This window comes from Prionailurus bengalensis, chromosome A3, assembly GCF_016509475.1.
Source record: "Prionailurus bengalensis isolate Pbe53 chromosome A3, Fcat_Pben_1.1_paternal_pri, whole genome shotgun sequence".
Lineage (NCBI taxonomy): Eukaryota > Metazoa > Chordata > Mammalia > Carnivora > Felidae > Prionailurus > Prionailurus bengalensis.
In genome coordinates, this window is record NC_057354.1 from 63,338,429 (window position 1) to 63,364,736 (window position 26,308).

General features: G+C 38.4%; 1 protein-coding gene across 4 annotated transcripts in view; it reads right to left on the minus strand.

The window, feature by feature from the left end:
• Positions 1 to 26,308, minus strand: part of THADA (THADA armadillo repeat containing) — a 330,878-nt gene that overhangs the window by 290,202 nt on the left and 14,368 nt on the right. For all 4 annotated transcript variants that reach the window (XM_043603276.1, XM_043603274.1, XM_043603275.1 and 1 more), the window contains exons 9-16: positions 23,622 to 23,716; positions 22,449 to 22,669; positions 19,386 to 20,092; positions 16,946 to 17,097; positions 13,562 to 13,717; positions 12,724 to 12,846; positions 6,917 to 7,040; positions 211 to 362 (exon numbers count right to left, since the gene is read on the minus strand). In XM_043603276.1, the coding sequence (XP_043459211.1) occupies positions 211 to 362; positions 6,917 to 7,040; positions 12,724 to 12,846; positions 13,562 to 13,717; positions 16,946 to 17,097; positions 19,386 to 20,092; positions 22,449 to 22,669; positions 23,622 to 23,716 (1,730 nt within the window). The remainder of the gene's footprint in view (positions 1 to 210; positions 363 to 6,916; positions 7,041 to 12,723; positions 12,847 to 13,561; positions 13,718 to 16,945; positions 17,098 to 19,385; positions 20,093 to 22,448; positions 22,670 to 23,621; positions 23,717 to 26,308) is intronic.

The following is a 26,308-nucleotide window of genomic DNA, read 5'->3' on the forward strand; positions in this document are numbered from 1 at the left end:
TTTTCTCTTATGGTATTTCCTCCTTCCCTACCATCCATCCCTACCTACCACCCTGCAACAGTATACGTATGATAACTGAAATAGTCAGAAGATGTGAGAAGGCAGACGCAAAGAGCCTGGACAATCCACAGATTGCTTTATTTGCTACTAAAACTAGAAAGCTTTCATGCATATACCACATTTACGTTTATATAGGAAAAGACCAAAGACCTGGAATTGTACAACTGTTTTTGGTAACTTCATCAGAAGATCAAATGCTAAAATTTTCACTTCTTCAAAAGTACTGGTAAAACATTCCATTAGTGTTTGGAAACGACCGACATCGATATCATGACTCAGCTGATACACTGTTTGGACTTGACCTAAAAAAAGAAAAAGATTTAAAAGTGAATAAAAGAGGGAGGCACTTGGCTGGCTCAGTCAACAGAACATGCAACTCTTGATCTCAGGGTCGTGAGTTCAAGCCTCACCTTGGGTGTGGAGCTTACTTTAAAAGGTAAATAAATAAAGGTGTCTGGGTGGCTCAGTTGGTTAAGCGACCAACTTTGGCTTAGGTCATGATCTCGCAATTCATGAGTTTGAGCACCACATCAGGCTCTGTGCTAACAGCTCAGAGCTTGGAACCTGCTTCAGATTCTGTCTCCCTCTCTCTCTCTGCCCCTCCCCTGCTCACACTCTGTCTCCCTCTCCCTCAAAAATAAATAAACATTAAAAAAATTATTTTAATAAATAAATAATAATTTTTTAAGTTAATAAAAGAAAAAGGAAATCAACATGTTTAAATTATTTGGTCAAATTTAAAGAAAAATTCACACTTCACAGTTTATCCACAGTAGCATATAAAAGAATAATTTGTCCTTTATTTCCTAAAATGATAAAATAATAAAGTTCTCCAAATAAAAAATACTTTTTAAAATTTTGTTTAAAACCATTCTCTTTCAAAGATTATGTTGTATATAAAAGATCCCAAAGTTGGTTTTTAAATAAATAAAAACAAATAAATTTCGGAATTCATCTTTTAAAAAATCTTTGTAAAATGTCTTGATCTGGAATCCAAAGTCCTACCATCTTAGTTAAATCAATGCAGAATAATCAATGACATATCCTAATAGAATCACAGAGCATCAAAGATAAAGAAGGAATCTTTTGGTCATTCAGACACAAAATTCATCTACAAAATGGGAAAAATTAAGCTGACTTTATTCTTTGCCTTAGCAACACGTGAGGCTAGAAGACAGTGGAGCAATGATTACAACATCCTCAGGGAAAGTTGTGGTGAAAAATTATACATCAAAATCCTATTCCAGCATCATGTGTAACAGCAACATAAGCATTTCTGGAGGTATAAGAAATTAAGAACTACGTTTCCCCAAAAGCTCTTCTCAAAGAAAAGATGAATTTCAGCCAACCAAGAAATGAACAGAAAAACTATCACAAAAGAATGATGGTAGTCACCAAGTCCACTTAAATCTAAGATTAAGACTAAACAACTATGGGAATAATGGGCTTCACAGCAGAATGTAAAGAACACTTAACAAATTAACCACTGATAATACCTGAAAACATTCCTATGTTAATTTGAGGCACGATATTCAATATGATGTGCATTTCTTATTTAATCTTAACAAGTTAGTGTAACCCTGTGAAACTCCTAGAGCAAGTAAATCAAGTTTTTGTCATTTATTTACACCTCAGTTCAAATTTGCTTCTTTTCCAACTCAGATGCTTTTAATTTCTTTTTCTTGCTTTACTGCTCTGGCTAAAGCTTTCAGTACAATGGTGATCAGTAGTGGTCAAAGTGGACATCTGTATCTTGTTCCTGATCACAGAGGAAAGGCTTTCGATCTTTCACCATTGAGTATGGTGCAATTTTCATGAATGTCCTTTATCCTATTAAGAAAGCTCCCTTCAGGGCACCTGGGTGGCTCAGTAGGTTGAGCATCCGACTTTGGCTCAGGTCGTGATCTCAAGGTCCTTGAGTTTGAGCCCCGAGTCGGGCTCTGTGCAGACAGCTTGGAGCCTGGAGCCTGCTTTGGATTCTGTGTCTCCCTCTCTCTCTCTCTGCACCTCCCCCACCCCCCCTCCCGACCCCGCTCGTGTCTGTCTCTATCTCAAAAATACATAAATGTTCAAAACAACTGAAAGCAAGCAAGCAAGCAAGCAAGCAAGCAAGCTCCCTTCTATTCCTAGTTTCCTAAGTGTTATTTATCATGACAGGGCGCTGCTGAATTTTGTCAACACTTTTCTGCATCAATACAGATTATCATGTTTTTTTTTTCCCCCTTCATTTTAATGTGGTGTATTACATTGACCCTTTTTTTTTTTTTTTTATGTTAAACCACCCTTGCATTCCTGGAATAAATTCCACTTAACTAGCTATGGGTATAATACTTTTAATATGCTGTTGGGTTTGGTTTGCTAACATTCTGTTGAGAATTTTTATATTTATGTTTATAAGGGATACCAGCCTATAGTTTTCTTGTGGTATCTTTGTCTGGCTTTGGTTTCAGGGTGATGCTGGCTCCACAGAATGAGTCTGGAAATGTTCCCTTCTGTCCAATTTTTTGGAAGAGTCTGAGAAGGGCTGATTTTAAGTCTTTAAATGTTTGGTAGAATTAGTAGTGGAGCCACTCCCTCTAGACTTTTCTTTGCTGATACGCTTTTGATTACTGACTCCATCTCTTATTTGCTACACATAACAAATTCTCTGTTTAAGTCAGTAACTTTATGTTTCTAGGAATCTGTCCATTTCATCTAAGTTATCCAATTTATTGAAAATACAATTGTTCATAGTATTGTCTTATAATCATTTTTATTTCTATAAAGTCAATAGAATAATGTCCCTGCTTACATTTCTGATCTTAAGTTACTTGCACCTTCTTTTGTTTTTTTCTTGTAGCTAAAATTTTGTCAATTTTGTTGACCTTTTAAAAAAACCAACATAAAAAAAAAAACAACTTTGGTTTCATTGATTCTCTATAATGTTTTCCTATTCTCCATTTCACTCACTTATCATATTATTATTTCCTTCCTTCTGCTAATTGTGGGCTGTTTGCTCTTCTTTTTCTAATACCTTGAGATGTAAAGTTAAGTTATTGATTTGAGATCATTTCTCTGTTTAATGTAGGCGTTTACAGCTGTAAATCTCCCTATAAGCTTTTGCTTCATCCCGTAAGTTCTGGTAAATCGTACTTTGGTTTTCATTCATCTCAAAGTATTTTCTAATCTCCTTTGTGATTTCTTCTTTGACCCGCTGCTCGTTTAGGAGCTTTGCTCAAATCTGAAACCATCTCTGACACCACGGACGGAAACAGCTTCCCATCCTAGCAGACACTCAATATTCCCCCCACTTTCCTTCCTGAAATATTTTTTCATAATACTTCTCTCCATCTGAAATTCTATACATTACTTGTTAAGTTATTGTCTGTCTCCCTTCACTGAAATATCTAAGTTCAAAAATGGGAAGCATTTTGGGGCACCTGGGTGGCTCAGTCTGTTGACCATCTAACTCTTGGTTTTGGCTCAGGTCATGATCCCAGGTTGTGAGAGTGAACCCCACATTGGGCTCTGTGCTAGGCATAGAACCTGCTTAGGATTCTCCCTCTCTCCTTCTCCCTCTGCCCTTCCCTGCAAATGCTCACTCTCTCTCTTGCTCTCTCCCAAATAAAAAAAAAATTTTTAATAGGAACCATTTTGCTTTGTACACTGCATATCCTTGGCTGCTTGACATGTAATAAGCACTGAATAAGTATTTGCTGAGCAAACCCTTTTAATATAACTGTGGAATCCAATTTTGCACCATGAATACCATGACATTTTACTCTGAGTGAAAAAGGAACATGTGGCTTATTCTTCTTGAACTTAAGATGTACTTGAGTAAAGGCAGAAACCATTTTGACTAATCCCACATCAATAAAATAAAATAAAAACCCACATTCAAGTTCTTGAGATAAAGATGAAGAATGAATTTATGTTTCCCACACTGTATTTCACAGCCATACCTCTTTGGCCTCCTTTAAAGTTAATGGGTAAAGTGTGGCCTGCTCCATTTGCGTTACCTTCCAGTTGTTTAATTAACATAATTACTGTGATATCAGTCACTGCCCAATTATATGTGACTCACTCATTAGGAGGATGACTCAGGTTTTTCACTTTTAAAGTACATTTAAACATATTAAACTACTCACAGAGCCTGGGTGGCTCAGTTGGTTAAATGCCTAACTCTTGATTTGGGTTCAGGTCATGAGTTCAAGCCCCAAATCCAGCTCTGTGCTGGTAACGCAGAGCCTGCTTGGGATTCTTTCTCTCTCTCCCTCTCTCTCTGCACCTCCCCTGCTTGCACGTGTTCCCTTTCTCTCTCAAAATAAATAAACTCTAAAAAATAATAATAAAATTAATTAACTAAACTACTCTCTCAATTAAAAAAATAACAATATTGGGGTGCCTGTGTGGCTCAGTCAGGTTAAGCACCCGATTCTTGGTGTCAGCTCAGGGCACGGTCTCATGGTTCGTGAGTTCGAGCCCTGCATGGGGCTCTGCACTGGCTGCTTGAGATTCCCTCCTTCTCTCTTTGCCCCTCCACCATGCACTCTCTCTCTCTCTCAAATAAATAAACTTTAAAAAGTTACCAATATTAATTCAGCCTACTATTATTGCCATACACCTAGGTGCAACTATATACTAAACACAGAAAAATTTTTGTTAAATGGATAATCAATCATTCTCAGGTAAAACCTTATCTTCTAGGGGCTCAGTCAGTTGAGCGTCTGACTTCGGCTCAGGTCATGATCTCACAGTTCATGGGTTCACACCCCGCGTCAGGCTCTGTCCTGACAGCTCGGAGCGTGAAGCCTGCTTCGGATTCTGTGTCTCCCTCTCTCTCTGCACTTCCCCCTCTCATGCTCTCCCTCTCTCTCCTTCAAAACTAAATAAACATCAAAAAAATGTAAAAAAAACACAAAAAACAAAAAACCTTATCTTCTAAATTAAGTTATAATACGACATAAATTCCTTAAACCGATGGGATAGCCCCGTATTCATTTTCTGTGCATAAAGTCACAAATTACCATAAACCTGGTGACTTAAAACCAGAGAAATCTATTTTTTCACAGTACTGGATCCATATTGACTAATGTCCAATTAGTCTGATATGAAGGTGCCGGTGGAGCCACACTCGCTCTGGAGGTTCTAAGAACTCATTGCTCACCTCTTCCAGCTTCTGATGGCTGCCAGTATTCCATGGCTTGAAGCCATATCACTCCAATCTCCATGTCCACTGTTGACTCCTCCTCTTCTGTGTGTCACATCTCCCTCTGTTCCTCTCTAATAACAACAGCTGTGGTGGATTTAGGCCCACCCACATAATCAGGACTATCTTAAGACCCTTAACTTAATCATATCTGCAAAGGCCCGCTTTCTAGGTAAGGTTCACATTAACAGGTTCTAAGGATTTGATGCTATCTTTTGTAGGTCGAGCTTGGGCCTACCACTTACCTTAATCAGGTGATCAAATTAATCACCATGAATAACAGGACAAACCAGTATCATGTGTCTCCTGATAACATGCCCTGAGAAGAGCACCACATTACTTATGCATTATACCTCCCAAAAATGCACAACCTGAATCAATCATGATGAAACAATAAGGCAAACCCAAATGGAGATACGTTCTCCCAAAATGTTAATGTCACGAAATAAAAAACTTTCCAGATTAAAGGAGGCTTAAGAGGCATAACAGTGAAATGCAATGTGTGATCTGGGATTGGTTCCCGGATCACAGTAAAAATATTTTTCTAAGAAAGGCCACTCATTGGGACAACTGGCAAATTTTGTTGTGGATTATATAATAGATAATAGCATATCAACATTAAATTTCCTGAATTTGATCATTGTGTTGTGGTTAAAAAAAATAATGAAAGAGAGATAAACCAAATATAGCAAAATATTAACAACTGATGAATCTAGGTAGAGGGTACATGGCCATTTGTGAACTATTCTTGAAACTTTGCTCTTGGTTTGAATCTTTTCAAAACAAAAACTTGGAAAAAAAATGGTGTTCTTTAAATGAAGCAGGGCTGCATGAACAGCAAAAACCATCCTCCTCCCTGCCAAAACATTACACTTTGCCTAAAAATTTAAACTAAAAATAATAATAACCCAATTACAGTGTAAAGCCTCCTGGTCCTCTGGCCATTCCCTCCAAAAGAACAGCTGAGCAGGATATTTTTCTATTTAACCACAGTCAAGGAACACTGAGCACAAACAAGAAATCCACATTAAAACGTACACACTTAATTAAGTGCAGGGATAAAAAGAACTATTTGTTGTCAGAAAGGAAAAGAACTGACTCAGAAGGAAGTTAAATGTTCATCCTCTTGAGTACCCCACAGGCAAAATAAAGGGTATCATTAAACCAGAATGCCTGGAAATGACATCCACATACTGTCTTTCTGAAACCAGATTGGGACTTATGAAACTGAGAGCATATAAGGGAAACCACATTTTAACCACAAAGACTCACTGAGGAATGTTTTACATAAAGAGGCTATTATTTTTTTTTAAAGGAGCTATTATTTTTTTTAATTTTTAAAACTTACAGGACAGATTGTACACTATCTGAAAACAGCAACACATGGATTGGGGGTTGAGAGAAGCCACTCTTCTCATCATAAGCATAATCCGTGAAAACTGTAGTTTTGGGTTGGGAAATAATGATCACTGAAAACAATTCCTCAGCCTTACGTCCCTAAATGACAAATTTAATTATGTCCAAGGAAGAATTATATAGTGAGAATAAAACCTCCTATAAGAACCTAAATAAAAGATGACAAAACTAAAACTTTAAGACAAAATGTTGAAAAAAGTATGTGTTTTGCAAGAAAAAAGTACTTTTCTCCAAACATTATTGAAAGCTTACCTTCTGGGACTGGAAAAACTTCAGCTACTGAGCCTAAAATGGTTAAAGCTGAAAATCTAGTTGGGTAGGAAGAACCAGGAAACAGCGCTTCAAAAAGACTGTTGCAAATGGATGACATGAAATTCTAAAAAAAAAAAAAAAAATTATAGTAAGTAACTTAACTCATAATAGGTTATCTTCAAAGTAACACCTTTAAGAGTGGGGTTCTTTTTTTTGGCAAACCATAAAAGACTCTTAAATACAGAGAACAAACAGGGTTGCTGGAGAGCTGTGGGTGAGGGGATGAGCTAAATGGGCATTAAGGAGGGCACTTGTTGGGATGAGCACTGGGTGTTATACATAAGTGATGAATAACTAAATTCTATTCCTGAAACCATTATTACACTATATGTTAATTAACTGGGATTTGAATTAAAAAAAAAAAGAGTGGAGTTCTTTTTTTTTTTTTTTTAATGTTTATTTATTTATTTTGAGAAGACAGAGACAGTGCAAACTGGGGAGGGGCAGAGAGAGAGGGAAACTCCAAGCAGGCTCCACTTCGTCAGCGCAGAACTCGATATAGGACTCGAACCCATGAAGGAGTGAGATCATGACCTGAGCCAAACCCAAGAGTCAGACACTTAACTGACTGAGCCACACAGGTGCCCGAACTGGACTTCTTTTTTAATTAACAGGGAAAATATTTTTTAAAACAATACTAGTTGTTCACTTCCTTGACAATTCAGATTGGTACCCTTGACCGTAACCCTATCTCTATAGGGTTTCTCTACAAGAAAAAAGTACACATTTTTAGTGAGAACAAGATCCGTTCTGCTCTGACTTGTGCTAAAGCCGTACGAATATTGGTTTCTTCACCAGAGGCATTCGAGTATGTATATTTTTTAAAGTTTTTTTTAATGACCCCCCCCAAAATCCAATACATACTACTTTGATAAATTTGGTAAATATAATACTTGATAAATGTGGCTCTAATGACACAAATCATAAAAAGATCCAACTATTCCACTGTATTCTATCTTCCCCTTTGAGACTCTGGCTCTACCATTCTCTTTATATAAATGGTAAGGGAAAAAATGGAAACTTTTAGTAAAATGCAATTTAAAAAAAAAGCAAAATGGGAAATAGTTTATCCAAGATAAAGTCTTCTTCCTCTGGTTAAAATACTAATAATTATTACTATTTCTGTGTAAGACTGAAGAGAAAACTTAGAAGGAAAAGCTATGATTCTCAAGCATCTCATATACCACTATGCCCCAACAACATATAACTGAGCAGCACATAAGCAGTTCTAGTCCCAACTGATTCCAGAAAGGACCTTGGCATTCATTTCTTTGGTCAATGACATACAATCATGGGGATTTATCGTGTAGGCCCTTACAAGCCCTAAGTAAGACTTTATTAGTCTATTAAATCTATTGGGTTTTGGGGTACCTGTGTGGCTCAGTCAGTTGAGCTTCCAACTCTTGATTTCAGCTCAGGTCATGGGATCGAGCCCCATGTTGGGCTCCACACTGAGTGTGGTGGAGTCTGCCTAAGATTCTCTTCCTCTCTGGGGTACCTAGGTAGCTCAGTCGATTAAGCATCTGACTTTGGCTCAGGTCATGATCTTGCGGTTGGTGAGTTCAAGTCCCACATCGGGTGAGCTTGAGCCCCGCTTTGGATGAGCCCTGCTTCTCTCTCTCTCTGCCCCTCATGGGATTCTCTCTCTCTCTCACTCTCTCTGCCCCTCACTCACTTGTTCCCTCTCTCTCTGTCTCAAGAAAAGAAAAAAAAAAAGACTCTCTCCCTGTCACCCCCTGCCCCTCTCCCCTACTCGTGCTCTCTCTTTCAAAAAAAAAAAAATTTTTTTTAAAAACCTATTGGGTTTCAAAAAGAATTAAAAAAATAAAAAACCTATTGGGTTTCAAAGCAATAGGGTAGTTATTGAAAGTATCCTAGTTAAAGTAGTTTTCTTTATAAATGAATAGTATAGTATTCACATTAAAGGACAACAAGTTCATCCTTTAAGAATGATCTTATCCGGGACAGCAGGTGGCTCAATCGGTTGAGCGTCCAACTTCGGCTCAGGTCATGATCTCGCAGTTTGTGAGTTTGAGCCCCGCGTCAGGCTCTGTGCTGACAGCTCGGAGCCTGCAGCCTGATTTGAATTCTGTCTCCCTCTCTCTCTGTCCCTCCTCTGCTCATACTCTGTCTCTCTCTGTCTCTCAAAAATAAATAAATGTTAAACAAACAAACAAAAAGAATGATCTTATCCTGGGGCGCCTGGGTGGTTCAGTTGGTTGAGTGTCTGACTTCGGCTCAGGTCATGATCTTGGGTTCATGAGTTTGAACCCCACATCAGGCTCTGTGCTGACAGCTCAGAGCCTGGAGCCTGCTTCTGATTCTGGTCTCCCTCTCTCTCAGCCCTTCCACCACTTGTGCTCTGTCTCTCTTTCTCAAAAATAAACATTAAAAACATTTTTTTAAAAAAGAATGATCTTATCCTAACTGTACTATCATTTATATTTTTAGAAATAGTTCTTTCTCTCAAGCAGACTCCCACAGGGATGCATGGACCACAGTTCATACATTTATATCCCTAGTCCTAAGCATATTGTCCTATACATATAGGAGAAGCTCAATATATGTTCTTGTAACTTTTAACAGCTCCTAGTGAGGCTCCCAAATACCTTAGCCTAGCATTCAAAATCCCTTTAGATTACTCAGGTGTTTTCCCTACTTGCCTTTAAGACTTTTTGCCATGTTATAATTGAGGCTATTGAAAAATAACGTTAAAATTGTTTAAAGTGATATATTTCAAATTACAAATATCTGTATGTTTAATTCTACTGTTATGCTACATTTTCATGCATAGAAGATGGAACACTTAGGTGACCAGAGAGGGAAGCCAACCACAGATATGAAATTGGTTTCTATTTCCAGCTTTGTCACTTGTTAACTGTGTAACTACAAGTATGAAATTCCTGAACCTCCATGACATTATCTCCTTAAAGATAAAAACAAACAAACAAACAAACAAAAATACCTGTATTCCCTAGGGAAAAAAGGAAACTTTATTTATACATACACACACAGTGTGTTAGTTAAGCTCTGTTTTGATTATTATAGCAAAAAAAAAAAAAATTGCTACCCATCCCCAACTTGATTCTCTAACTTATTTCCTGTTACTCAGCTCCTTTGGTCCTCCAAGTACCTTACATGTCATTCACAAATTCTCCCTGCACTTTTTCACTTCCAAGCTTTCAAATAAGCAGGTATTAGGGAAAACGCTATTCAGATTTTAGAAATAAGAGCAGATGTGGATAGGAGTTTGGCTCTACCACTTAGTAGCAGAGGGACCTTGGGCAGGTTACTCAACTTTTCCAAGATGCAGTTTTCTCACTGTCTTGAAGTTTATTTATTTTGAAAGAGAGAGTGCAAGCAGGACAGGGGCACAGAGAGAGGGAGACAGAATCCCAAACAGGCTCCGCCCTGTCAGTGTAGAGCCCGATGCAGGGCTTGAACTCACAAACAGGGAGATCACGACCTGAGCCAAAGTTGGGCGCTTAACCAATTGAGCCACCCTGTCACCACTCATTTTTTTTTCTTTTTTTTTTTTTTTTAATGTTTTATTTATTTTTTGAGAGAGAGAGACAGAGTGTGAATGGGGGAGGGGCAGAGAGAGAGAGAGGGAGACACAGAATCTGAAGCAGGCTCCAGGCTCTGAGCTGTCAGCACAGGGTCTGATGTGGGGCACGAACCCACAAGCTGTGAGATCATGACCTGAGCCGAAGTCAGACGCTTAACTGACTGAGCCACCGAAACGCCCCTCATTTTTTTTTTAAGTGGGCTCTACACCCAACGTCGGGTTTTAACTCATAACCCCGAGATCAAGAGTCACACGCTCTTCCAACTGAGCCAGCCAGGCGCCCTAATTTTCTCATTTTTAAGTGAGGATAATAATGCCTCTCACAGTTTTGTTATTAAAGTTTAAATGAAAATGTGGATACAAAGCATTTTGTAAATTTAAAAGTACTCTAGCTATTACTATTAGTTATTTAGGTATGAAATAATCTCCTTCACTAGACTAGAAGACACCTTTCCCAACTAATAGCCTCCTCTTCTCCCCCAGGATTCACTCTGTTGACTGGCACCAAGCCTATCATACACTGTGCATGACACCCACTATCCCCACTATTATAAAGATGATGATAAATAATATAGTGTCAAAGTCACAACTGCCAAAAGCCACAGGTGACTACAGTTGGGAAAAAATATCAGAACCATGAGACTGACTCAGGTGAAGACTCTAAAGGACTATTTTCAAAAACATATATATTCACAAAGACAAACTAAGAAACGAGGTATCCACACAAATTCAGAATGTCAATCTATAACAAAGGTTTTGTCTTTCTAAGTACCTAATTCAGATTTCACAAATGTTATTTTACCCCTTGCAAAAACAGGCAAAAGAGCCATGTAATGATCTAAGAAAGGCTAAAAATGAGTGCTCCAAACAAAAAGCAAGTGCTCAGTATACACGCTAATCATTTTTAATGACTCCCAGCAAGGCTTTTTAGGGTGATTTAGAGTTTACAAACAGCTTTCTCGTTTAATCCTCAAGAGCAACCTTTCTAGAGAAGGTACTCACCCCACTTAGAGTCTAACAGACTCATAAGGTAAGCCAACTAGCCAGTGGCAAATATGGGACTACACCGATGTCTTTCATGTTTAGGTTGTAACTTTCCAATCTTCGCTGTTGGGATTTTACAAAGCTGAAGGTGACTTCAACCTTGGTATAGAAATATTCTCCTTTACATGATCTTTTTACCTTTCAAATACAAAGCTGAAAGCTAAGGCCATCCATACTAATGTTTGGAATAGGTTGTATGTAATGGCTCCAATGTATCATTAATTTATCACAACTATTTCGCTAAATGAAAGAAAATAAATGAACTCGTGTCCTCTGAATCTTAAATTTTTTTACTGTTCATGTATTTTTGAGAGAGACAGGGAGTCAAGCTGGGAGGGGCAGAGAGAGGGAAACAGAATCTGAAGCAGGCTCCAGGCTCTGAGCTGTCAGCACAGAGCCTGGTGTGGGGCTTGAACTCAAGAACTGTGAGATCATGACCTGAGCCAAAGTCAGAGGCTTAATGGACTGAGCCACCCAGGTGCCCCTGTCCTCTGAGTCTTAGAAGAAAATAAGAGCCTGCTTCTGAGAGGCTAGATTTGGAGTAAGAAATCAGTGAAAAACTGATGGACAGAAATGGAAGGTTGTCAAGCTAAGCTTTGGCCCAGTCTAGAGCTTCTATGTCTGGGGTTCCATCCATCCCATTAGCACAGCACCCTGAAACCTAGTCCTACTCTTCACACTCCCTCCCGAATGGAATAGACTGGAAACTCCATAGCTGGACCACAGACCAGGAAGCACTAATATCAAGCCACTGTAGGTCATGTTAGTCTAAAGAAGAAGCAGGCTCCGATACAGCAATCTTCTACCCTGGGGAGGGGTGGACGAGTTCAGGGCCAGCAATTACCTTTCTGTTAAAGTACTAAATTAATGTAGCCCCCATTAAGCTGTAAATGATTGAGGTGAACCCATTACTGTTATTCTGTAACAGGACTCAAGCCCAGCACTGGTTCTATAACTCAGAGTACCTCAAGAGAAGTACCAAAGCACCAGAAGGAATATGTAAAACCCAGATTGAAGGGAAAAAAAGCACAGAAACGCTATTCACTACAAGACTTCCACTTATTTCCCTTTAACATTTATTCATAATTGCTCTAGGTTTCATAAAAATCCTTAAGTCTAGAAACAGGTCACCTACCTTATACTGCTGTAAAGATACAGAAGGGTGCTGTTTGGATAACTCATTCTCTGGCTCATGTTTGGATCTACTTTGCTCCAGTTTATAAAGCACCTGAGAACTCTCCTGTATCCTACAAAACAACTTTTGAGAAAAAGAAAAATAAAGCATATGTGAGTTCCATTCATCTTAAATGTCAGTCTACAAAAAGGCAAAGGACAAGTTTTCTACATTCTTTAGACTAAACCTCAGGCAAGGAGAGTACTGGTTTCTAAATTCTTAATATTTATACAGTGTTTCTCTCTGACAGAAAATGAACACATATTTTTAAACCCCCCCCCCCCCCAAAAATCACTGCAAATCAGAATACAGTCATTAAACTACAGTTCTACTTCCTTTAGGTTGGCATGAAACTACAGATATACTCACTTCTATACTCTCCCAATTCTGCATCCCATAAATGTGGCATGTGATTAATTCAAGTGGAATTAGTCAACAGTCACCATTTCATGACGCACTTAAATGGTAAAGCTTCAAGGGCATCTTTCCTCCCCTCACCAAAGTTTTCTTAAAATACCTTTCACCCTGAAAGATCCATCACTATAGTTTTTTTTTACTTTCAAACATTAAAAAAAAAAAAAGAGCTCAAGTTTGATTTATTTTACACCAAAACGAAAGGACTTTATACCATGGACTTGAATCCCAAATGTAAACTTTAGGGAAATGGTTCACAGAAGGGCCATGAAGTCCAATCCTATGACCATTATTCCCACATTCTCTCAAAATCTGAGCTCTTTTCAAAAATGATTTGCAGAGCAGAGTCCACCACTTTCCAATACTTTCTGATGAGAAATTCTACCTTTTTAAGAAGAGAACAAATCTGTTGTCGCACTCCTGGGGACTGACTGTTAAGATTGTATGCAATAAAGAATTGAATCCACTGCATTTCTTCTGTGGAAACGATTTCTGTACTTCGATTACTTTCACAAAGCAAGCCTAGCGTATCTATCCGTACCTAAAACACATCAAGCAATAAAACGTTACTTTTTCAATGAAATAAGCAAAATGTAAACTACTTGACATATTTATTTACCAAAAAAACAGTAAAACACAGTTTACCCACATGTCCTTCAGAAAGGTTCCCTAAGGGGTGTGTGAGCGGCTCAGTCGGTTAAGCACCCAAATGCTGATCTCAGCTCAAGTCATGATCTCAGTTTGTGAGTTCGAGCGCCATGTAGGGCTCTGCACAGACAGTGTGGAGCCTGCTTGGGATTCTCTCCCTCCCTCTCCCACTGCTCCTCTGTTTGTGTGTGTACGCTCTCTCAAATAAATGAACTTAAAAAATGAAATAAAATTTTTTTTTAAAAAGACAGGTTTCCTAATCCCAAAGATCCTGTGGTTATATCCTATAAAATTATTTTATTAAATGTGTAAGTTGGGTATTTGCAAGTCAACAATCTTAAAGATTCTTATTCCATGGTAATGCTCAATTTCATTCTTTTTTCCTCTTTTTTCTCAATGACTAGTCTACTCCAGGACCTTATCACTTCACTCTTAGATTACAGTTATGCACATCTTACCAGTCTTCTGGTTTCTTTTTGCTCTCACACTGGAAACTCATCGGTTTCCATTAATTCCACTTTTTTGCTGAAGGCAGAATGGCTCTGGTTCCTAGTTACCAACTGAGTGAAATCTGAAGTCTTCAACCTAGCATTGGAGGCCTCCATAAACACTCCACTCTTACCAAACAATGTCCTGAATCATCCTCCTGACTGTTTTGTGTTCTCCCATTTTAGTATTTTTTTTTTTGTAAATCATTTTATTTTTTTTCATCATGATAACTATACTCCTTCATTCCCATCTCCTATTTCTCCCTTCCCCCAAATCACTTCGCCTCTGGTAACCATCTGTTTGTTCACTGTAGTGAAAAGTCTGTTTCTTCATTTGTCTTTTTTTCCCTTTGCTCATCTGTTTTATTTCTTAAATTTCCACATATGAGTGCTATCACATGATATATGTGTCTTTCTCTAAGTTTGTTTAGCATTATACTCTCTAGCTCTATCCATGTAGTTGTAAATGGTAAGATTTCAATCTTTTTTATGGCTGAGTAATATTGCATTGCATATATATATAATATATATACCACATCTTCTTTATCCATTCATCTATTGGACACTTCAGCTCCTTCCACAGTTTGGCTATTGTAAATAATGTTGCAGTAAACATCAGGTGCATGTGTCCCTTTGAATTAATGTTTTTGGATTTCTTGGGTAAATACCCAGTAGTGTGATTACTGGAAAATAGGATAGTTCTATTTTTAATTTTCTGAGGAACCTCCACACTGTTTTCCACAGTGGCTATACCAGTTTGCATTCCCACCAACAGTGCAAGGGGGTTTCTTTTCCTCCACATCCTTGTCAACACTTGATGTTTCTTATGTTTGAGTTTGGTCATTCAGACAGGTGTGAGATAATATCTCATTGTAGTTTTGATTTGCATTTCCCTGATGATGAATCAGATGTTGAGCATCTTTTCATGTGTCTTTTGGCCATCTGAATGCCTTCTTTGCAGAAATGTCTGTTCATGTCTTCTGCCCATTTTTTTGTCATTTTAAATTATTACTATGATTTCTCTTCTGCCCATTTTTAATTAGATTATTTGTTTTTTGGGTATCGAGTTATATCAGTTCTTTATATCTAACCTTTTATTGGATATGTCATTTGCAAATATCTTCTCCCATTCCATAGGTTGCCTTTTAGTTTTGTTGGTTATTTCCTTTGCTATGCAGAACCTTTTATTTTGATGTACTCCCAATAGTTCATTTTTGCTTTTGTTTCTCTTGCCTCAGGAGACCTATCTAGAAAAATGCTGCTATAGCCAACATCCGAGAGATTACTGCTTGTGCTCTCTTCAAGGATTTTTATGATTTCAGGTCTCACATTTAGGTCTTTAATCCATTTGAGTTTATTTTTGCTTAAGGTGAGAGCAAGTAGTACAGTTTCATTCTTTTGCATGGTGCTGTCCAGTTTTTCCAGCACCATTTGTTGAAGAGACTGTCTTTCCTACTGGATATTCTTTCCTGCTTTGTTGAAGATTAATTGACTGTATAATTGTGTGTTTATTTCTAGGTTTTCTATTCTATTCCATTGATCTATGTGCCTATTTTTATGCCAGCACCAAACTGTTTTAATTACTACCACTCTGTAATATAACTTGAAATGTGGAATTGTGATACCTCCAGTTTAGTTTTTCTTTTCAAGATTGTTTTAGCTATTTGAGGTCTTTTGTGGGCTCCATACAAATTTTAGGATTGTTTGTTCTAGTTCTGTGAAAAATGTTGTTGGTATTTTGATACAGATTGCATCAAATTTGTAGATTGCTTTGAGTAGTATAGACATTTTAACAGTATTAGTTCTTCCAACACATGAGCATGGAATGTCTTTCCATTTCTTTGCATCATCTTTAATTCCTTTCATCAATGCTTTATAGTTTTCATGGTATATTTTACTGTTTTTGGTGCAATTATAAATGGGATTGTTTTCTTAATTTCACTTTCTGCTGCTTCATCATTAGTGTATAGGAATCCAACAGATTTCTGTACATTGATTTTCTATCCTGCGACTTTACTGAATTCATTTGTCAATTCTAGTGTTTTCCCATTTTGTGTACTGCTCCAACACTTCCTCTCCCTTAATCGCATTTATCACATTTCTAATCAACCACCACCTACTCTGCTCTAAGCTCCCCCCCCAAATCCTAACCCATAAAAGCGCACTTATATATGTATAGTCTTCTAAGAGTTTCCACTTGTGTTACACAGGTTTTCTTATTCCTTCAACTAAAATTTAAATAGCCTGGGGGCGCCTGGGTAGCTCAGTCGGTTGAGCAACCGACTTCGGCTCAGGCCACGATCTCGTGGTTTGTGTGTTCGAGCCCTGCATCGGACTCACTGCTGTCAGCCTGTCAGCACAGAGCCCCATTCAGATCCTCCGTCCCCTTCTCTTTACCCCTCCCCTGCTTGTGCTCTCTCAAAAATAAATATTTTTTATAAGTAAATAAATAAATAAAATTTAAATGGCCGGGATTCAAACTCTACACTTTTCACTTTCAATTTACCCTCCCTATGGACCCCTTAAAATAGTTCTGGGCTCAACAGAGGGGCCTCTATAGTGGACTGCTAACTGAATAAATGACTCAGGGATCTACTACATGTATGAAATTCTCAGACATTTTGTTTGCTTACTTGGCAGTGCTGATGAATTAAGCCTTGTTTTATTCTTGCGCTGGACACAAGGTTCCTCCAGACATCAGTTGCAGACCGAAGATGTCCATGAGCTCTAGCTGCTCGCAGACATGCCATCAAAGCTCCCAGAGCCCCTGTACTATTATAAGATCCTAAGGATGGAAAAGATTGTTGCCTCAAAAGCACAATAACACAGACCACTACTGTGCTATATAACAAAACAACTACCACAATTTTCATTTGCAATTAACATTATATTTCCAGAAAAAAATTGTATTTTAAATTCTAACGTGAATTAAAGTTCCTATTCTAAGGGCACCTGGGTGGCTCAGTCGGTTAAGCAGCCAACTTCAGCTCAGGTCATGATCTCACGGTTTGTGAGTTCAAGCCCCACATCATCAGGTTCTGTGCAGATAGCTCAGAGCCTGGAGCCTGCTTCAGATCCTGTGTCTCCCTCTCTCTCTCTGCCCCTCCCCTACTCATGCTCTGTCTCTGTCTCTCTCTCAAAAATAAACATTAAAAAAAAGTTTAATAAATAAAGTTCCTATTATAAAAGAAACATTATTGAAAGAAATTTAATAGTTCCTGTGTCAATAACTTTCAGTAAGCATAATCCCCTTATGTTAACTTAAAGAAATCATTCTTGGGCGACTTTCAGCCAAAATCAGGAAAAACACTTCAGTGGCCAAATATCATTTCTCTAAAAATAAACACTAACCCTCTGCATATTTTGGAGGTATTCTTCCTCCCTCATAAAAAAGACAAAAGGAGGATTATAAAGAACCTGGTGCTTGGGGTGTCTGGGTGGCTCAGGCAGATAAGCATCCGACTCTCTTGATTTCGACTCAGGTCATGATCTCACAGTTCATGAGATCAAGCTCTATGTGGGGTTCTATGCTGACAGCACAGACCCTGCTTGGGATCCTCTCTCTCTGCCCCTCCCCCACTCACATTGGCTCACGCTGTCTCTTAAAATAAATAAATGAACTAAAAAAACGAAAAACACCAAAAAACCTAATGCGTTTGGAAGTTAAGACATCAGCCATTACTAACAGGAAAGGGGGCTCAACCTCACAAGGTGCAATGATATAAAAATAGAGACGGCCTTATTTCAGAACAGATTCATGAATCTTGAACTTTAGATGGCTTCTCAGAAAGGCGGGAACAATTGTTGTTAAAAACTACAAATAATGAGAAAAAAAACCCAACTACAAATAATGGCTTATTTTGGGGTATAGGAATCAGATTTTTCTAGCTACCTTGTGGTTACTGTTTGAAGTATTGAAAGTTTTCAACTATTTTTAGTTATAAGTTTTCTTAAACTGTGATACAGGGTACCATATTCCTGCTTCGTTAAACAGAAAATAATAATTTTAAGATTTACATGATAGGGGCCCCTGGACGGCTCAGTCGGTTAAGCATCCGACTTCAGCTCAGGTCATGATCTCACATGATTCACCACCCATGAATTCGAGCCCCACATCAGGCTCTGTGCTGGCAGCTCAGAGCCTGGAGCCTACTTCGGATTCTATGTCTCCCTCTCTCTGTCCCTCCCCAGCTCAATTCTATCTCTCTCTCAAAGATAAATAAACATTAAAAAAAAATTTTTTTTAAGATTTACATGATAAGTCAAGATCCATCATTTACATATTAATTACTGATTTATGCTTTAATGTAGTACTTCCTTCCGGGTTACTGAGTTTCAACAGAATGTTTACCCCTATTCTAATTGACTACAGATGGCTGTTTCTTGAGGTCACACATGTTCTACATATTTTTTTCTCTTTTCCAGAGACAAAAACTCGCTACTGTCAACTTAATCTGTCTTCATCCTTGCCTAAAACAATACTTAATTACTGTTTCAATCACTAGAATAAGGAACTTATATAAAACACTCACTTTTATTCCAGTCTGACAACCTAACAAATAACAACTCAGTAAAATGAGGTAAAACTAGTAATAAGGGGGGAGGAGGGGGGGCGGGCAGCGTGGATGGTTCAGTCAGTTAAACATCTGACTCTTGATTTTGGCCCAGATCAGGATCTCACAATTCCTGAGATTGAACCCCGCGTCCGGCTCTGAGTTGACAGTGCAGAGCCTGCTTGGGATCCTCTCTCCCCCTCTCGCTCTGCCCCACTCCACTCTCAAAATAAATAAATAAACTAAAAAAAAAAAAAAGACTTAAAAAAAAAAAACTAGTAATAAAGGGAACCTTATACTCATAACTGAAATCAATCTTTAGCTTATAGAAATGACTTAAGCCAAAAAAATTCTATTCCACTCAGGACAGGAACATTCATTTCAATCTGAAATCTCTATCATTGATGTCCTCTTTTGCAATTTACAGAAGTGATAATATTGAAATTTGAATATCGTCCACATCTACCGAGGAACCTACCCTTTCTTAACTAGAAATTACTAAAAGAATGGTTCATCTTACCACTTTTAGCATCAGCAGAAGACTGAAGAATCTTTACCATGTAGCTTAAGCTTTCGGGGCTGCAATTCAACAATTTTGGCAAGTAATAATCGATCACGTAAGATTTCTGGTCCAGATTTCCTTCACACAGTATAAAAAGGAGAGGAGAAACCCAAGTCTCATGCCACTCATCAATCCACGTACTGTCAACAGCCTGGGACTTCAAATGACTCTTGTGACTTCTGAACATGGTCTCCAAGAGGTCACTTGCATAAGGTACCAATGACTGGTCTCCCATCACCTCTAAGATTTGTGATGGAATAGTTTTGGCTAGTGCCAAAATATGTCCAATTCCTGTATAATCTACTAAACAACCAAGACACATGTATTTCCCTTTAACATGCCATTCCAGTAGCAAAAGACTCTCTGTCAATTCACAAATGAAATGATCGGCAGCCAAACCTGACGCTTCTGAGTCTGATTTTTCTTTAGTGAGCTGGTGTATTTGGAGAACATTTCTGAATATAATTTTGGTTTGATGTCTCAAAGCATCCAATGGATGTTCCCAGTGGGTATAGACATATTCCAAAAGTTTCCCAACTATGCTTGAATTCCCATTCAGACTGTCCTTTAGGCTTGGGGAACTTGATTCAAGGACATGTATAGCTGAATTAGTCCAAGATGCCAAAATTCTAGAGAAAAACAATTCCAGAGTTGATTCCTTGATCCTGAAGAAAAATGAGCCGTGTTATTATAAACTGACTAGTAAAAGAAATTTCATTTTATAACCATTTAAATTTTAAAAATATAAAAGACAAAGAATGACCAGAAAATTCAATCATTATTAAATTTACAACAAAAATTAAAAACAAGGCCAAAATAGACTCAAATTTATAAATTAGTCTTTCCACCTTATAGTAATAATCCAGGGGCACCTGGGTGGCTCAGTCGGTTGAGCATCCATCTCTTGATTTTAACTCAGGTCATGATCCCAGGGTCGTGGGATCAAGTCCCACGTCGGGCTCCATGCTGAGCATGGAGCCTGCTTAAGATTCTCTCTCTCCCTCTGTCCCTCTCCCCTGCTCACACTCTCTCTCTTTCTCTCTCCCTAAAATAATAATAATAATAATAATAATAAAGAAATAATCCAAAAAAGGACTAAGGAAACTTTTGGGAATGATAGAAATTGTTCATTACTTTATTCTGATGATGGTTTCACAAGTGTTTTAAAACATAGTGAGGGGTTAGGGCTGGAGAAAGTTAGGGGGAATGGGGTTTCTTTTGAGAGTAATAAAAATAATCCAGAATTGATTGCAGTGATAGTTGTACAACCCTGTGAATCTACTGAAACAAAACTGAATTACACACTTTAAATAAGTGACTTTTACGGTGTATAAATTATATCTCAATAGAGCTGTTATACAACACCACAATAAAAAATATTTTTTATAATTTAAATGATTTTTATATTATTATATTTATATTATTATTTTAAAAAATTATTTTAGAACATTGTGCTTTTTTTCCTTTACCTACATGTTCACTACTATCAAGCTGTATCTATGGTTTGATATTTTAAGCACACGATCACTTTCAGGCATTATGAAAAAAACACCCAAAAAACCACAAAACACAATCCAGTGAAGTCAAAAAAAAAACCCACAAAACACAATCCAGTGAAGTCAAAAGAACTGGTTACAAATCTGGCTCAGGTGCTTATTAGCAATACACTCTTAGGTTTTAGCATTTACTTTTCTGACTTCACTTTTTCCACACAACACATCTGATTTCCTAGCCTATCTATCAAGACATGTGAAGCTCATACTGAATTACCTATGTTGACGTTGTTCATAAACTCCAAAGCACTATCCATATAAAATTTTCATAGTTTTGGGGCGCCTGGGTGGCGCAGTCGGTTAAGCGTCCGACTTCAGCCAGGTCACGATCTCGAGGCCCGTGAGTTCGAGCCCCGCGTCGGGCTCTGGGCTGATGGCTCAGAGCCTGGAGCCTGTTTCCGATTCTGTGTCTCCCTCTCTCTCTGCCCCTCCCCCGTTCATGCTCTGTCTCTCTCTGTCCCAAAAATAAATAAACGTTGAAAAAAAAAAAAATTAAAAAAAAAAAAAATTTTCATAGTTTTTTAAAAATGCTAGCATTAGGGGCACCTGGGTGGCTCAGTAAGTTGAGCGTCCAACTTCGGCTCAGATCATGATCTCACAGTTTGTGGGTTCAAGCCCCACGTCGGGCTCTGTGCTGACTGCTTGCTCAGAGCCTGGAGCCTGCTTCAGATTCTGTGTCTCCTTCTTTCTCTGCCCCTCCCCCGCTCACACTTTGTCTCACTCTGTTTCTCAAAAATAAATAAAATGTAAAAAAAAAATTTTTTTTAAATGCTAGCATTAGAGACTAAACGTTAACATTAGTATTAGAGGGGCGCCTGGGTGGCGCAGTCGGTTAAGCGTCCGACTTCAGCCAGGTCACGATCTCGCGGTCCATGAGTTCGAGCCCCGCGTCGGGCTCTGTGCTGATGGCTCGGAGCCTGGAGCCTGTTTCTGATTCTGTGTCTCCCTCTCTCTCTGCCCCTCCCCCGTTCATGCTCTGTCTCTCTCTGTCCCAAAAATAAATAAACGTTGAAAAAAAAAAATGTTCAAAAAAAAAAACATTAGTATTAGAAATGTTCAATACAGGGGCGCCTGGGTAAGCCTCTGACTTTGGCTCAGGTCACGATCTCACAGTTGATGAGTTAAAGCCCTACATCAGGCTTTCTGCTGTCAGCACAGAGCCCGCTTCAGATCCTGTCCCCTTCTCTCTCTCTGCTCCTCCCCGTTTCGTGTTCTTTCTCTCAAAAATAAATAAACATTAAAAAAAAAAAAAAATGTTCAGTACAGGTTCACCTGCCCTCGTAATTTCTGTAACTCTCTCTCATCTCATCTTCTTTCATACCCGCTTCCTTGCCTACATATATCACCCTTTCAATTCAGGATTATCCTGAGCACTTTGCATTGAACTACTAAGTATGCAGGTTCAGTCGCCATCTTTTAAATGTCTGGCAAGCAAAAGAAAATATGAGACAACAGCATGAAAACTCACTGTGAACTCAAGGTGAACAATACATGGACGATATTCAAGAGCAGGGCCTCCCCGCTTGGGCCCATCCTTCCATTCTGCCAGTCCAACATGGTGAGTGTCCCTTGACACAGGAATAAGAGAGTTGACTGCGAGACATCAGCACAACAAAGACTCCTGCAGCAGTTCAAAAACCAGTCAGGGATGCTGGTACAGTCCACTGAACGGAGAAGCAAACTACTAATCTGGAAAAACATAACAGAGCTAACATGTTACAAAGCCTCTAAAACTGTACAGATATTTCAAGATGTACATCCAAAATACCCTTTCGCCTGAAACATCCTAGGAAAAATAACTGAACCTAAAGATGAGAAGCCACAAGTGTTAAAGTTATTATTACCAAAAGGGAAAAAAGTCTTAGGATTAAGAATTCTAAGTACGTGAACCATTTTGCTGGTTTGAATGTACTAGTGGAGCAAAACTTATCATCCCCTGCAGGTGAATGACCTTAACACTTTTTAGAGGTGATATGAGAAATCAAATTATTAAATTTTATCCAATGGTAAATACTTTGTGTGATCTCATCGAAGAGTACACATCTATTTTGTATAACATCAGGTAAACAGCTGCTTTCCATAAAGTCAGGTAAACAACTAAAATAAGTTTCTAGATAACAGAGTAAGGGAAGAAAACCCTGCTAGTACTAAATATAAGGATTAGCGCGCAAACTATCAAATTACATTTTCCATGTAATCAAATTCACCGAAAAATTGATTCTCACATGCTTCCAGTCTAAAGTTCAATATTTGGGTTATTCTTAATAAAAAGGACATACTTATCAAAAAGTTAGGACTTCATGTATGTATATATTAATCTCTGCATAATTTTAATATCATAAATATCTTTTATAACACTGAGAGATGAAACTGAACAAACAGCACTAGAAACATATGAAGAGGCACCCCTAAAAATGTTGATAGTGATTATCTTTAGGAGATGGATTTACAGGTGACTACTCTGGTCTTCTTTCTGCTTTTTCTGCATTTTTGGACTGTCTCTTACTATAAGAGAAAAAGATCATCAGAAAGATTCTACTATGCAGAAAGAAATTTTTAATTCATGTCTTTAAAAAAATTTTTTTAAACACGTGTCTAATTATCAATGAAGTATACAATTCTACAAAGGAGATGCACTCACCAAATCAGGAATCTCTTCAGGTGGGTGAAACATAGCCTTAATAAAAAGAATAACAGCTAATCCAGATGTACTCTGAATTGTCTGTAAGAGGTGATCTATTTGGTAAAAAAGTAGAGAGTGTGGATTAAATGACAATGGATATTCTGGTACAGTGGAAAAAGCACACGCTGCAGGGACAGAGAGTCCTGGGTGCAATTTCTAGCGTGACCACATCCTAGGTGAATAGGACTTGGGCAAGTTATTTCACCTCCCAAGGACACAGCTTTCTCTTCTGTAATATGGGAAAATATAACTCCTATCTGACAATTATTTTAAGCTTTAAATGCATAATGAACATAAGACTTTTATGCCCAACACATAAACACTTAATAAATGTGATTCCTTCCTCTCTCCACTAACACCCACTCTCCCTTCCTCTCCCCACAGCACATCTAGCAGCAATACCACTCACTCTCTTCCCTGCACTGAGGCCTCTCCAGCCCAACCCCCACATGCATTACTCTTTCTTAAAGTGATTTCGGGGCTTGTGTAAAGAGCCTGCATCAGTGCTAACTGAAAGCTCTGCTATCATTGGCATGTACCCAATGCAACCAATCTTGACTTGCTATTTTTTCTTTGTTTTCTATTAGCCTCTGGTTTGTAATAAAGTTTACCAAATATGGTAAATTATTCAACCGGGGCTAAGACTCAAAAATGCCTACCATAAACTATCTACTAAATATCCACTGTGCCCTTTATCCCTGCTAACAGAACTGTGACTTTGATTGGGGCATCCATGTACTCAGCCAAAGGCGGGACACTTGCTTCCTCAATCTTGCCTGCAAGTAAAGGTAGCCACGTGAGGGTTCAGGCCAATGGGATAGAAGCAGGTACTTGGGAACTTTCGTTTTTCCTGATTAAAGGTAAGGATGCAACTGGCCCTCCTTCCGGCCGTGAACATAGACATAATGTCTGGAGCTACAGCAGTCAAATGGCAACCAGGAGGCAAAAAACGTGAGTAAAAGCCAACATGCTGAAGATGGCAGAGCAGAAAGGCAGAAATGTTTGGGTCCTAGACTGCATACAGTTCGGGATCACCTGCCTCGGAACTTCAAGTTATGTGGGGACGAGGGAGGCATATTTGCTTAAGTGCCTGAAGTGCCTGAAGTTTGGTTTTCTGTTACTTGCAGCTGAACATTTTACTAATACATGAAATTTTAAAATCCTGGGGAAGAACAGCAATGAAGAGGTCCCATCAACGGTTCAGAAAAGGGGCTACCTCTTACTAAAATCAGGCCTTCTCTGTGTTTTACCCATCCTATAACAAATTCCTCTTTTAAAAAGCAAATATCCGGGGCGCCTGGGTGGCTCTGTCAGTTAAGCGTAGGACTCCGGCTCAGGTCATGATCTCGCGGTTTGTGAGTTCGAGCCCCGCATCGGGCTCTGTGCTTATAGCTCAGAGCCTGGAGCTTGCTTCGGATTCTGTGTCTCCCTCTCTCTCTGACCCTCCCCTGCTCACACTCTGTCTCTCTCTCTTTCTCTGTCTCTCTCTCTCACAATAAATAAACATGAAAAAAATTTTAAAAAAACAAATGAAACATCTGAACCAATTCATTAATTTTTTCATTAATATTCATGCATACATGATCATATAGAATGAGAGATAAAAATGAAAAAGTAATTTAACTTTTTGTGAACACGATAAGTATCATTTTTTTTTTGTTAATCTTATTGTAATATAAAACACTGATATAGGAAAACACCCAAAACAAGGGCACAGCTTAATGAATTAACTGAAATGAACACCCTTGTACCTACCGCCAAAAGCAAGAAGCAGGACTCAGACACCCTGCCCGGAAGGCTCATCCACGTGCCTCATCTCAACCACAATCCCCTTCTCTCACCCTGAGTAAGCATTATTGTGACTTTCACAGTAATGGCTTTCTTCTTTTCAAATGGTTTTATTAATCAAATGTGCATCCCGTCCATTTTTTTAAAAATGTGATGTATTTTTTAAATGTGTTTTAATCTACAGGTGCCCTCTCTACCCCTTTCATGGCATAACAATTTCTCTATTCAAGAACTCTGGCCTTTGACCTGCAGCATTTCCCACAATCTAGATGTGGGTTTGTTTAGTCCTGATGCAATTCCACACGTTCTTCTCTCTTCTACAATTGCTGTAAACTGGCAGGTGACCTAGAGATTGGTCCCAAGTTCAGTCACTTTGGGAAAAGTACAGGTGGTGAAACCAAGACTAGATCTAAGGGGCATATATTGTCTGGTTGTCTGTTCTGTAAAGTTAGCAGTTGATGATGCTTAATGCCTACGTCAATTCATTGGGGGTTACAAAATGGTGATATTCTACCATTTCATCTTAATTTATTATTTGAAATACTTTTATAAAGACAGACTTCCTCTCATTAACTATTTGGTTTCCAGTGGCACAGTTCATATAAAGAAAAGCAACATATGAGAGATACAAAGGGGAATGATGAATGGCCCCACAAGGATTACTATCATTACTTGAGGATAATACCTACTGCTGAGGAGAAATGTACAGATTACATTTACCTTTCCAGATTTTCCTTCCAAATTTGGAAATCTATTCTTCTCAAGAATTTTCTTTTGCCACTTAAAGTCTCTGGCTTTTCAACACTAAGACTGTCTCAGATTTCCTTCTTTACAATACACATACACACATTTAGAAA